The sequence below is a fragment of the Watersipora subatra genome, chromosome 2 (genome assembly GCF_963576615.1).
Source record: "Watersipora subatra chromosome 2, tzWatSuba1.1, whole genome shotgun sequence".
NCBI lineage: Eukaryota > Metazoa > Bryozoa > Gymnolaemata > Cheilostomatida > Watersiporidae > Watersipora > Watersipora subatra.
The window spans coordinates 55,113,779-55,129,102 of record NC_088709.1 but is presented as its reverse complement, the minus strand read 5'-3'; the positions used below and the strand labels follow the sequence as shown (position 1 = coordinate 55,129,102).

General features: G+C 33.0%; 1 protein-coding gene across 1 annotated transcript; it reads left to right on the top strand.

Annotated features, from left to right (window-relative positions):
* Positions 1-953: 953 nt before the first annotated feature.
* Positions 954-8,121, top strand: LOC137388768 (membrane cofactor protein-like). The gene is made up of 6 exons (XM_068075218.1): positions 954-1,042; positions 4,089-4,214; positions 4,801-4,983; positions 5,699-5,878; positions 7,503-7,629; positions 7,970-8,121. Exons 1-6 carry the CDS (start codon positions 1,030-1,032, stop codon positions 8,067-8,069), a joined length of 729 nt encoding a protein of 242 aa, XP_067931319.1. The 5' UTR covers positions 954-1,029; the 3' UTR covers positions 8,070-8,121.
* Positions 8,122-15,324: the final 7,203 nt, after the last annotated feature.

Genomic DNA, 15,324 nt, shown 5'->3' with positions numbered 1-15,324 from the left:
CTATCCTGATGACTCCAGAAAAAATGAACACTGTCGGGCAGAGATTACTATGCCTGGAGCCATCAGTATCACACTTACAGTAGATGATATCCCTTCGGAGGACTACTGGTATATATTATTGGTAAGTTTTTTGCTATTCTACATAAAAAACACTATTTCTTAGTACAAAAACACTATTTTTTGTAGACACTACATCTATGCAAGATATTTTTTTAATTTCAACTTTTTGATGGAAGTATTTTTTTTTAAAAACTATATTTCTTTTAAAAGTTTGTTGTTGGAGATATTTCTTTTGCTATTTTCTATATTAACCTATTAAAATAGCAAAGTTTCATGAAATGGAAAAAATTTAAGCAAATATGTTTTAATTATACCAAAGGAATTTTAAATCACTTTCACTAAAAGTTAACTACCAATCCTAAGGACGCTAATAATGATTTTCCTATTTACTAATTACTATATTAGAAAAATATCAAACACATAGATGCTTAAATAATTAACAAAATATGAGCAAAAACTACCACACTTTAACGTTTTATTTTCAAATAAATCAATGAAAACATAAAGTTTTAACATATAACAAGTAAATCATTTAAGATATAAAGCAGATTATCACAGTAGTTTGTACCAAGTAGTTGTTATTAGTCTGAAGATTTTTAATTTACTCAGGAAAACTATAAAGCATTAAAGAAGCTTACAATCTTTTTGCTCTATTGATAAATAAAATATTTTTACTGAGTTAAAAGAGGTCAATCATTTGAAAATATCTCTGCTATAAAGTCTTTAAACATACAAAAGTAAATTCTTTAGTTTTGTTTGTTTATCAAAAAAGTATATTTAACAGTTTATGATGACTATATGTAACTGAAGGAACCATTTGAAGGTAATGATCAGTATTTCCCTCAGGTATATACCCAGGATGGCAATTTGATAAAAAGTATTAGAACACCAGAAACTATAGAGGTACCAGGAAACTTTGTAAATGTTGTTTTCAAAAGAACCGACGACACTTGGTCAAAAGGTTTCAGCATGCGCTGGCAAGGTGAGTCATTGGGCTTCCGAGGGAGTTTTTTCTCTGGTAGAATTCTGATAACGGTTTTATACAATACATTTTGTTTGTAGCTTTAAGCTTTAATCTAGCTACATAGTAAGCAGACTTGTTTGAGTAGCTATGCATATAGATTTTTTGACATGTGTTTGTATTCAATATAATTGGGTTACCCTATCAATTACTCAAACAAAATACAGTGTAGTGGATGGTGCTTAAGTTTTAATATCTAATACAGGGGAGATCCCTTACTTCCAGCTACTAATACTATTAACCCTAGACAAAGTTTATTCTTGATTAACAACTGTTATAATCAGTATATCTTAATGATTGATGTCACCCACATGTAACGTTTAACCTTTCTATAACTAAACAATGGCTTATGCCGTTCCAAAATCTTGTATTTATTTTTATAAACCGGAAATCAGATACAATAGTTACACCTCTAGACTATAAAATATAAAAATAGAACAGAAACTGTCTGATACATAAAATCTGGTCACTCTTCTGTTTTTTTGAAAATCGATTATTTGGCTTGTTTAGTTGATACATCTGTCTGCCTTGATGAAACTGTAATCAAGGAGTAAGGAATACAAGTAAATATTCCTTCTACCTTTACTGAATAAGCATTAGCTCTAGTTTCCAGCAGTGAAACTGTACGTCCCAGGTCTTCAAATGCAAATCTTGTAATTTCATAGGGGTCTCTGGCTACTTTCTAGCATTTAACATCAGCAAAGATATATCACATGGAATCTCTAATTATAAATAAGTGTCTGGCTATACCAAATGCAGATCTCACAATCCGATCAAACCGCATCATCTAAGTTGTTATCGTATATAGGGGCTGTTGCTGATAGGAAGGCCAGTTAAGAGTTGCTGGCCTTAAATTACTTTTTGGGAGTTAATCCATTGTTTTTTTTTAATATTTAATTACAAGCTGTGATGATTTTTTATTATTTTTAAAGCAAATGATTCTCAGCAACGACACTAGCATGAGACAAGCTGTTTGATATGCGACGTTTTAAGTAAGCTAAAGATAAGCCAAAAACATATTAATAAGTGGAACATGTTTCAACCAAGTCAATTCTAAAAAGGCATTTTTGTCTTTAGAGGTATAACTAATGTAAAGTATTGAATGTTGTTCACATTAAAAGTACATATTAATTTACTTGCTGTTCAACAGTTACAAATTTTTGAGGAAACACAAGTAGGAAAAAATTGATACTCTTCTCCAAAGTTGACATAGCGCAAAAATATCTAAAATACTAAGTAAAGTATTGGTTATCATGCAGTTTTGCTTCTCAAGAAGATGTAGCTGATTTGTTAACAGTTGCAACTAACTAATAACATAATTAAAAAGCAGTTAGTTCCCACTCACTTTCAGACCTTTGTTAAATGCAATTTTGATATGTTTATTTATGATAAACTTTAGTATAAGCTGAAATTTTTTTTATAAATTGAACGTATTATGTTAGACAGTTTTTATGTTATTAATGTTACTATTTTCAGCATTAGGTTTGTTTATTAAACACATTAAAAGCAATTTTCATGAAAAACTAAAACTAAAAATGCTAAAAATGAAGCTCAATTTTCAGAAAACAGTTTGGAAAAGAAAATATTTGTAAAAGACCAAAAGATAGACTTGATTTAGCTTCATGAATAATATTTGCTCATCGATACATTTAGCTTCATTATCAGTTTTACTATTCATGTAGAGTTGGTAAAACAACATAAGGCCAGTTCTTATTGGTAGCAGTACTATAATTCAGGTATAAGAAGAATGCCTGCATTTGTGTAAAAAATATGTATCAGGCCATTTCTTGAATCCACTTTTTACTTGAAGAAACAAAAGTTTAATTAAAGTAGACTGTAATGTATAATGCTAAACTTTGCATATGTTAAATAAAAATTAATTCTGTTCCAAAAACTTTTTTATTTTTCATGAAACACCAGACATTCGACTAGTTTTGTTTTTCTTCTAGTTTTTCCCAATAGAGGTCTGAGGCTACTGCAAATGATCTTTCTCTTTATATAGGAATTGATCAATAAACAGCATCAGCAAACCTAGTGATCAATAAAAAGCATCAGCGCCCTAATCACGGAGCCTTGGCTTATCACTGAGCTGAGCATTCACTTAGTAAATAAATGGCAGTAGCAAGAACAAGCACTGCTACAGAAACTGAAGCTTCAAACAGATTAGAGCGATCTAAAATTGTTGAGAATTCTAAAGACAGGAACTGGTTGCTCAGTACAAATATTTTTACATAAAGTAACTTTTACACTTTTGGGTACGTTTGAAACTATTCTAACGTCAAGTAAATTAGAAGCTGCAACAAACACTATTATAGTGCAGCAAGGTATTTCTCATTCAAGCTAGGAGATATAAAAAAAAATTATTATATGCCAATGTAACCAAAAACAACTTTTGTTGGGCTTATAATTTATATGTACATATTAAATAATACATTCTCTTTTACAAAGAAAATGCTAAAAAAAGTTAATGAGGCTACTTAAGATCATGTCAAAATTATAATCATCCTATTAAAGACAAAAACTTGCAATACGATAAAAAAATTAACGTAATTAAAGTATCACTTACATGTGAAACGTGGTGATGCTTATAAAAACAAAACTTATATGTAAAATATATGAATGTTTAAATATTGAACAAAAGTATGAGCTGAAAATAGGAAACTTTTGCGTCTCCTAGTAATACCACACATGGAACTCATGCAGTAGTTTGTTACAGAAGTTTAGTGCCACTATTTTAATGTTAGTAATTAGTGTTTATATGCTTCTTATTTACTCTTGAAAACAGTTATACAGAAGTTTAAACATCTCTTTTGCCATTGATAATTAACCAATAATTTCATGGCTATTTTAAAAGGTTGTTATCATCAGGAAAATGTAAAACCATGTTAGCTTGGTTGTTGTAGAAGTGTTAGAATAAAATAATGATTATTAGCAAAAAAATTTGCTTCACTCATTACGCTCAGACTGCATATATGAATGACAGGTTGTTTTATTTATTTTTTGCTAGGTAACTATAATTCCTGCAGACAGAAAATATATGACTGTGATGAAAATGCAATTTGCACTGACCCGTATGACTCTAATAAATGTATATGCAACAGCGGTTATGAAATGGATGGGAGAAACTGTACAAGTATGTATTATTTTACACTTTTACCTACCTTCTGGTGTTATCCTATTCTGAATTTGAAGTTTTAAATGGTCCTTTAGTTTTACAATACTAAAAGAGCGGCAAAGAAAGTGAGTCTATAATTATCTTATTTACAATGCTGTTATTTAAGTTGTTAGTGAACTATAACAAAGGGCGTTTGTTGAAAACTGACATACATAACCTCGCAAAATACTCTTTATTTTGCAGTTTCAGTGGAAGTTTATTTATGTTTGTCATAATATACCTATAGCTATATAATCTCTTAGTATGCTCACTCAGCGGACTTGCACATGAGCGTTAGTGCGGGTGAGCAAATAACAAAAGGTTTTGTCATCATAGTACTCTAGCCTGCCACAAACTTAACTAAAAATATACATTTTGTATGAACCATAATTACTTATGTATTTGCTTAATCTCGTGAAACGGTATGTTATAGCGCTACATAGAGATTTGTATTTGTGATTCGTGATAAGGCACTGAGTCCATTAAAAACCAAGTACTGTTTGCTAACACATTATTATTAGAAGTATTCTCTATTAAATAACCAACATAATGAAACCTGTTTTAGGGGTATCCTCTGACCCTCCACCACTTATTGAGAAATCAAATGCTCAGGCCACAGTTATTACAGGGACTAAGTATATGGATACAGTGAACTATACTTGTCTTCCTGGTTATGAGTTTAGAGATGGAAGGAACACTATCATCTGTCAAAGCAATCGGTCATGGACAAATCCTTCAACATGCAATGGTAAGACAACTTCTCTTCTATAAAAGAAGTAGATGGTTTGTAATAAAGTTGGTAAAACTCAAGGTTCTCTGCAGTTAGTAGCAGGTATAACTTTAGCCTAGATGGTAATCTATCAATCAAGACAGAAGAAGCTCAATCTCTGCAATTCGTCGCAATAAATTTGATCATGTAAATGATAATATAATATAAGATAGTCTGTGGTTAGCAATTAAACAACACAGTACCCACAATTTTTAAAGTTTTGTAGAGAATTTCAAAATTTGGTCATTACAAGCCCCTTCATTAACATTTGACACACCTGTACATAGGACATGATACCTGAGACCTGAGACCTTTGTTATTATTACGCTAGTTATGAGTTTCTACTTATGACCTACTATACATTGTACATTGCGGTACCCGGGGTCTTTTACAGATAGCTGGCTGCATCAGATCTGCTACTTATGACCTACCACCTGTAGCCCATTACATAACACTAGCTACATTTGACTTTCTGCCTGTAACATACTACTTATGGCCTACTAAATGTAACTGACCACTTTTGACTCGCAACTTATAAATTGCTTCTTCTGATGTCCTATTTGTGACAGATGCACATGTGAATCCACATGCACACGAACACTTGTGCAAATGCATACATATTTATGACTATCAATTCAATACAATCTATGGTGGTGATAAACCAGTTGATTATAAAGACTTCATTTGGTTGAAGCCATGGATTGTGGAAAACCATCTGAGGTAGAAAATGGACAGCTCATTAATTTCTATGGCAACACAACATTTGAGTCCACCGTTACATATATGTGCATTGGTCTAGAGTACCAAATGCTTGGCTCTGAGCTTGTACGATGTACTGAGGATGGATCATGGTCAGCCCTGCCGTTTTGCTACAGTAAGACATGCCTCTATGTTTGGTCGATAATAATCCGATTCCTCAGATGTTTTTGTTTTATTTGTCTTGTTTGTTTTGACTGTGTTAAAAAAGTACATAACAGTGAGAAATAGAAAAAAAGTAGCGTAGCTAGTCACTGCGCTGAGTAGCTGTTTAGTGATTAGTTAATTTATTTAGATGAAATAAATTCACAGAGACTATTTGGGTAAATCCAAATAATTAAAATTGCTTACTGGTTGAAAATTAGTTGACAAAGAGTTTCATATCGCTGACACCTGAAGCATGACCCGCCTATGACCTGATGCAGAAGAAGAGAGTGCAAATAGTTGAGCCAATAAGGAATGATGTGTGTGATATGCACTCAATGTTGTCGCGATTTTAAATGTAGTTAATTAGTTATTTTATATTAACATTTGCTATAGTTAATAAATTGGTAATGCAGATTTAACAATTAAAAAATTATGTTTAATAGGCATCCAATGTTGTAATCTAAAAAAGACTAATGCTGTGCTGATTGATAACCAGAATAAAAATTAAAACTGATAATTCTAGTAGTCAACAAATATAACCTGTAGTCATTCTGTTGAATAGAAAAAGAGTAAAATACTTGAGCCGGTCACTTAATAAAGTACTAATAAAGTTTAATTCATTTCACTTAGTAATTTTACTGTTTTTTATTTGATTCATCAATGATTTGTACCTGAAACCTATAATGAAAACTTTGGTAAATACTTTCTCACATTGCAAAAAAAGATATAAAATATGTAAATTGGCAGTTTAGTAAACTAATAACAATGTTTTATTCTATAAGCAACAGGAAAATATCAACTTGAATTTAAACCAAATCTTTCCTTTCAAAAATTTTTTCAAGCAGAAATTATCTAAAATTATTAATTAATATTTTAAATAGTTTATATAATTGTTACTATAAAAACCTCTCCTTGAAATTCCATAGAGTACACTCAAGATTATTTCTCACAAATGTTTATTAATGTTTCCCACTGTTATTTTAAAGTTGATGCAATTGTGAACCATAAATCGAGTGAGAGTGATAAGATAAAAGATAATGTTTTTCGATACAAAACAATAATACTTCAGTTACAGAACAGCCAACAAATTAAAAAGTTAAGTCAAGGTTGTCTTTTATGTACAGCCAAAGGGGATAAGTTTAGAGAGATCTTGAAGAGGATCAAGCAATTTACATGTATTGTGCAGTTTGTATAACATTAAATCCGTATAACATAAACTTTCCTGGAATCAATACTTACATTGTAGGAGCGCCAACTGTATGCTGGTGAAAGTTTCTAACACGATTAAACATATAAAATTAATATGCATTGTATATTCAGAGTAAATTAAAGTAAATGTTACAATGACTAAAAAAGATTCTGCAAGCGAATTTAGTCATGCAATATACCAGGAGCCACTGGTTAAGAGCAGGAGAATGCAAATCTATATTAGACTGTTTAAATTAAACGTGATGTTACACTTGAAGATGACAAAAATTTCACAGAAAATTTTTTAAAGGAAATTTATTTAGTTTGTTTAATGCTTAATTTGTTTGAATTTCTGTATCAGTTGAGCATGCCGTCAACGTAAACATCTGTGGCTTATGTTTTGACAGAAGTCAGATCTGAGGGTCAATCAAGTCAGTTTATCAACTTGGTTGTTTCAATCATCTGTTTATCTGTGGTGCTGTTGGCTTGCATCATCATCATTATGGCCCTACTCTACTCTATCTGTAAAAAGAGGTAAATATTTTCTACAGCAAATAGTTTTTTGGCAATGCAACTGTTAAGACAATATAGATCTTTGTTACTCTAAGTTATGCAGACCCTAATTCAAGAATACAGAAACAAAGTGACTGTGATCTAATTATTATTATATTACTGGACGAGAGCAACAAAGTAGGTGTTACTTAGATTTACTCATTTTGTGGTAACTATAAAACTATCTAATTGTACTTTTTGTTTAATCTGTTTGGATTGGTCAATAATTATTAATAAATTATCATTTAGCATCACACTATAGTAGTTTTTATTAAATACTGAAATTTACCGAGATAATTGAAGTGCTTTATTTATGTTTCAGGAAGAAAATGTATCACAACACAACTACAACAGTACACAATGCCCCGCATGATCCAGCTGTACAAGAAGAGCCTGTTTCTCTCCAAAACATCAGTGATTAGCTTATGCTACTTGAATAAGTAACAGGTGGAGAAGAACTAGAGAGACAATATGAGCCGCTTATATAAACTTAGTTTTATCAGAAGTTGCTATAAGTTATTCTCTTTAGGGCTGCACAATCGAATAAGAAAAGCAATTCAAATTTTACTAAAGTTTATAATAACTTTCAGGGGATGAAGAAAATATTTTAGAGCAGTGAGTAATAAACCACATTTGCATTTCAATGGGAAGACCATGTTCATACATCATAATGACACTGTTTTTTGTTCTACATCTGCTTACTCTGACGTTAACTAGATACTTTTGGTTCTTAGTTATGATTACTTCTCAGTACAGAGTCGATTGTGTGTATTACTGTGCAATGGCCATAAATATTCCAGCTTCATATTACTTATACCTAGAAAAAGCTAACCAGTTTCATTAAATTATAATTTCTTCTTTCAGTTTGAGCAAACTTATCTATATTTGTGAGTATTCTTTGATGGATCCTTTGCTTTTTATCATGTTCTTAATAAAATAGATGCAGCGGTGAACCAACTAATTTTGAGATAGTAGATAAACATTATAGACCTATGAATTGCGAGACAATTGCTAAAAATGTGTAACTATTTCAGTTCAGTTATGTTTGCTCAAATGGTCATGATTAGTTGAGCTCAGCGACTAATTGTGGTTTGGTTGCTGTTATGAGAATTATATTGCTGCCAGCCTTATTCAAAATTATTCGGATTGCACGTAAAATCACTGAGTCGACTATATTAATTTATTATCCGCGTCTCATTTTTTATAATTATTTACCACCTAAGTTTCTCTTATCTTTTGAGTAAGAAAGAATTAGGCATGACTCGTTACAATATTACAAACCTCAGTTTTTTTGTTGGTTTTAATATGTAATCTCTGCACTCACACAACAAACGCATTATTCATTTAAAGTTTTGCTTGTGCGTAGTGCAATATTTATTAAAATAACATTTGTATTTGCCCTCTGGGTGAATCGTGTTTGTTTCCTGTTTAGCATTTTACTAACCTCATGCGGGTCAATATCTGAGTTGATATATACTAATGGAATAATTCAATATTTTTTTGCTTTACAATCAAATCAATTTTTTCACAACTTTTCCTATGTTTCATACTAAATTTCAAAACAAATTAAATTTTTTAAATTTTAATTAAACAATGCTTTACGTTCACATTACTTGCAAAATTTCAATACCTGGTAATTTTTTATATTCCGAACATCATTTGTCAATAAAAACTTGATGCTATCTAACATGCCTAAAATATTTTTAGTTATTTGTGTAGCGAAACGGAATCTAGACACAAGTCAACAACTAAAAATATTTTCAACTAACTCTTTGACACCTAATTTTATTACGCAAATTAGGAGTCGTTCTCTTTTACCGGATATGATTATTTTTGATTTTGGCAAAGCTTATACATAATTACAAAAAATCTAACCAACCCAATTATTTTACCAATTGTTTTGCTAATTTGAAATCTAGAGATTCTAAAGATTACATTTGTTCTTAAATTGTGATGAATTTAAATATGCATTAAAAATTACCTCATTATAAACTTGGAGGAGATTATTTCTAAAATAAATAAATAAATGAATCAACACAGATCTCATCACATTTTGCAAGTCAAACTTTATTTTAGACTTGTGGTCAGCAATGTGTCCACAAACTTTTTCAAGCTGCATATTTACCCTTTAACTGGCGCAGTACTTGTTTCACTCACATTGTGCTTTGACTCTTGCACTGTCATTACTTGGTCTATCTTCCAAATTAACTGCTGCGCTATTAAAAACCTTTTTACAATGAAGTTTTATGAGTAGTACCTGTCTCGAATGACCTTATAGCAAACCGAGCAATGCCAAGCCCAAAGAAGCCTATTTTTTCAAAATAAAACTGCAACAGCCATTTTATTTTGCTTTTAAAAGTGTTAAGATAATGCGCACAAAGTTTAGGCAAACTAGAATAACTTAATGCAGATTTATATAATACAAAATGGATATAAAACAAACTAAAAGTTGAGCTCTAAAAAATGTAAAATATTCTAGTAAATAATTTTGTATCTTACAAACATAGTTACTGATAACAGAAAGCTTCTGAAATAAATGAAAAAGACCTGAATGGTAAATCTAAAAGACATTCTAACAATGTTAGAATGTCTTTTTAGGTGTGTTTTGTCTAACAATGTTAGACAAAACATACCTCACAAAAATGTAAGTCTTGTTTACAGAAACAAAATGTCTCAAATCATTGACTTTTGCAAAACATCAGTCTTTTCACTGGTGTGATAAACAATTACCAATCAGTATTGCACTTCCTTTTAATATTCTATAGTTGCTTAAAAAACTATAGTGTGATGGAAGTTACGCCAAAGTAGTCGGTCATTAAAATTTGAAAGCTTAATAAATATTTAAAAAATGTTGGCAAAGTCGCTGTGAAAAGCGTGCTATGTTGCCATTATCCATTTCTTTACCACTATTAACTAAATCCTCATTCTAGCTGTCTAAAACTGCTTTACAAGCCAACTAAATGTACTTCTACTGGGAATATATTGGGTTTGTAGATATTTTGTAACCTTATTACGCTCATTCACTAATAATTAGGTTTCATTGGTTCCAAGCCATGTGGAACCTTCATTAATTGTTCATTGAACATAAAAATGTTTGTTAGTGTATATTTTACACTGTGATTGGTATGGCTATTAGCCTATCGTTAAACTAAACAAGATTTTGTCTAAAAATAACAAACTCTCATTTGTCAGTCCGTTGCGATGGCATTGGACAGCTATTTAAAATAAGAGTTCTGATAAAAACTAATACCAACGATTTATCGCAGCAGTACTTGTGAGAAACAAGCATATAGAAAGTACAACTTGGTCTATGATTGTTATACTTATGGTTGTTCCATTAAGTTAGGTAAATACAATCAGTTGACTAATTAAACAAAAATGAAGCTGTTGCATCAAGCAGCCTAAAAGCTTGTGTGGCAGTCATTTGTTGAGGTACTGAAGTAAACCTTCCTAGCCAAGGAAAGGCAATTCCCAACTTAAGGGCAACCCGGCAACGGACTCAAATGCGAGCTGAAAAACAGATTTGAGAATAAGTTGATAAACAGACTTGAGAGCGAGTTGATAGACAGACTTGAGGGCGAGCTGCTAAACAGGCTTGAGGGTGAGCCAAGAAACATGCTCGAGGGTGAGCCAAGAAACAGACTGAAGGGCGAGCTGAATAACAGACTTGAGGCGAGCTGATGAACAGACTCGTGGGTGCCTTTTCTCGACTTTTAGACCCTGGTAAGTCAATCGCAATAATTCTTGACATTTGGTCAATAGTAATTATAGTAAATGCAGATTCGCTGACTAAAATTCCAATACTAAAGTCAGAAGCAGTGTCAAGAATTTGATACTCTATTTTTTTTGGAAAAATGAAGCAGGGCTATAGCAAAGAATGCAATATCCTTATTGGTACTTTATTTCACACCGCAAAGCAGTAACACACCCAGCAATGGCTAAACTAAAAGGTTATATAGCAAACTGAGGGAACAATCTACAGTTTTTTGGTAGCAAAATAATTAGGTCAATATTGCCACAAAAAATATGTCGAATACAATAAAAAAAATTGCCATCTAGGAAGGAAGCCATGAAGGAAACAGATATGGTAACTCGTAAACTGCTGACCATGCATGGAGCACCCCACCCAAAATCTGATACTACTAGATTGTATCTTGATAGGAAATATGGGGGTAGGGGACTCAAAAGTGTACAGCGGACTGTGTAAAAGCATTAGACAGTGTACAGCAAACAGTCAAAAACATGAAAGCAGCAGTCAGTGGCTTTGATGCTTTTGAGCAAAGCATCAAAGCCTATGCAGCTTCAATGGCCACTTCAGATAAGTTGCTAGGTGAATTTTAATCAGCTGCTCTTACAACGGACCTTCGCTTTGATGATGAGGAAATTGACTGGCACACGAAACCTCTTCATGGTGCTTACCACCGACAAATATTTAAGGTTGGCAGTTTTCACCAGAGATATATGTGGCTGAACAAAGGAAACCTATCTGCCCATACAGAGTTGCTAATCGTGGCAGCCTAGGAGCAAGTGCTCCCAACAAGGCAACTCCAAACAAAAATCTATCACACGAGAGACGATCCTAGATGCAGACTGTGCAAAGATGCACCTGAGACCATTCAACACATCATCAGTGGATGCAAGCAGCTAGCAGGAAACGCATACACTGAGCGGCATAACCATGTCGCAGGATTTGTGTATAGAAGTGTATGTGACGAGCTTGGCCTAAATAAACCACAACACTGGTGAGAAGCTTCTGATAAGGTCAATGAAAATGACCACGCTAAAATCTTCTGCTACTTCTACATCCGGACTGACAAGTATGTCCTAGCAAACCAGCCAGATATAGTTGTGGTGGAAAAGAAGAACAAGAGGGTTACTATAATTGATATAGCAGTACCCAATGACTACAATATAGCAAGCAAAGAAAAATAAAAGGTAGAGAAATATCTCCCTCTTTGAGAAGAGATTGAAAAATGCTGGGATGTAAGAACAACTGTAATCCCAGTAGTCATTGGGGCACTGGGCGCAATAACACCGACGCATAAAATGTGGCTTGGCCCAAATAAAAACAGCAATCAACTCAGGTGAGTTGCAGAAAAGTGCGCTATTGGAAACAGCTAAGATCTTGCGGTGAGTGCTCAAACTCCCAGGTCTCTGGTAAGACACCCGATCTACAGCAGAAATTACCACCCATATTGGTTAACCTGGGTGAAGAAACAATTATATATATATATATATATATAAATCTATATATATATACATGTATATATATATATATATATATCATGTCTTGTTCTTAACCCGGGTGAAGAAACAATTATATATATATAATGTCTTGTTCTTAACCGGGGTGAAGAAACAATTATATATATCATATATATATATATATATATGATATATATAATTGTTTTATATATATATATATATATATATATATATATATATATATATATGTGCAAAGCTCATCACTTTTGTGATTTGAGCACTCTGTTGCCAGCACATTGACTTTCTTAAAGTCTGCGAGGCAACTTAATTGTTTCGTGGCAGGAAGTCAACTCTCATTGGTAATGGGATTTGTGTCCCTTGCCTAAGCTCTGAGCTGCACTGATGAGGCTTCAATAGCCAAAACAGTACTGTCTGTAGCATGAGTATATGCTCCCTTACTTCGGTTTGGTTGAGCACTCTGTGAGAGGTGCGGCATTATTAGCCTTTGTGCAAAGCTCATCACTTTTGTGATTTGAGCACTCTGGTGCCAGCACATTGACTTTCTTAAAGTCTGCGAGGCAACTTAGTTGTTTCGTGGCAGGAAGTCAACTCTCATTGGTAATGGGATTTGTGTCCCTACCCTAAGCTCTGAGCTGCACTGATGAGGCTTCAATAGCCAAAACAGTACTGTCTGTAGCATGAGTATATATATATATATATATATATATATATATATATATATATATATATATATATATATATATATATATATATATATATATATATACCTGTTAAAATATTATTGCTCTCTTTGTCAAGCCTTTCATAGCTTATTTCTAGTATAATGTAATTGTAGCTTACTGGTTTATGTGGCTTCTTTTGGCTTTTTTAGCTTCGCTTGCCAGCTGTTGATAATACTTGTTACGGTGTAATTAAAAGGATTGACACTCCTGTTGTAGCTGTCATATTGAACTGATATGAAAAATATACTGTGTCAACGTTCGCTATAGTAATTTATGTTTAAGCTATAAAACATAAACAAACAACAGGTTATGAGCCTAGTTACCAGATTGACTATACTGTTTAACGCTTTGATGGAGAGCTGGATTATTTAGTTGCAGAGACTATACTGTACCTCCGGAGTAATCACTCGAAATGGCTGAGGACAAACGGTCGATAGAGAAACTGAGTGGAACCAACTACTCAACATGAAAATTCAAAATAAAACATCTGCTGATAGCCAAAGACTTGTATGGTTTTGTGGAGGGTACCAAAAAAGCTCCTGCAGAGGATTCAGCTGCTGGTGTCAAATCTGCATTCACGAAGAATTGCAGCAAAGCATTCTCTATTATAGTGCTTGCAGTAGGTGACAATGTACTGTATCTTATAACAGAATGTGCAGATGCAAAATCTGCATGGAATAAATTGCAAGCACATTTTGAACCAAATACCTTGGCGAACAAACTGTTTTAAAAAAAACAATACTTCAGAAGTGTCATGAAAGAAGGTACCACCTATAGAACATCACCTTAAACATACGGATGACTTTACTGATAGACTTGCAGCAATCAATGCAGCTGTTGATGAAGAGGATCAGGTGGTCACACCGCTAGGCAGCTTTCCTGACAGCTATAGTAACAAAGTAACAGCACTTGAGGCTCGAGGGGTGATCTAAACTTAAAATTTGTACAACAATTGTTTAAAAATGAAGAGCAGACACGACTAGAAAAGCAAAGTAGTAAAAGCATTTTAAATCACCTGCCGGATGCTGCTCTGGTCACAAAAAACATTACAGCAGACCGAAACAGCCTTTGGTATGTTTTGGCTGCCAAAATCAAGGACTTATTCGTTGTTACTGTCTAGACCATCAAGAGAGATCACAGCAGCACACAGAAAAACAAGTATCAACAGATTATAGTAATACTGACTTACTGACTTTGCATTCATTGTAGAAAATTCTACATCAACACAAAATTCACCATGGATTATAGACTCAGGTGCGTCTCATCACATGACACGGACATGTCGTACCTTACATGTAGATACCTCGGAGAGAGTCAGCCTTGGTGATGGACACATAATTGATGCCATAGGCGTTAGTAACATTCATGTAATGCTCAACCTAGGGCACAAAGTTTGTAGGACGGTTATTACCTATGACTTCTTACAAGTGCCAAGTCTAGATGGAAGCTTGTTTTCTGTAAGAGCATCCACCGAAAAACGAACAATTTTCCAGTTTGGTAAAAGTAGATGTTGATTAAAGAATGAGCAGAAAATAGTACGCTCATTGTGTACTATGATGAATAAACTTTATTAACTGGATTGTGAGCCAGTAAGCAGAAATACAGACAAAATTGCAGCCACAGCTATCGACACTTGGTATAAACACTTTGCTCATACAAGTGAAACAACTCCAAGTAAGTTGAATTATCACAATGTAATAATGGGGATCAGAATTCCAAGTGGCAGTAT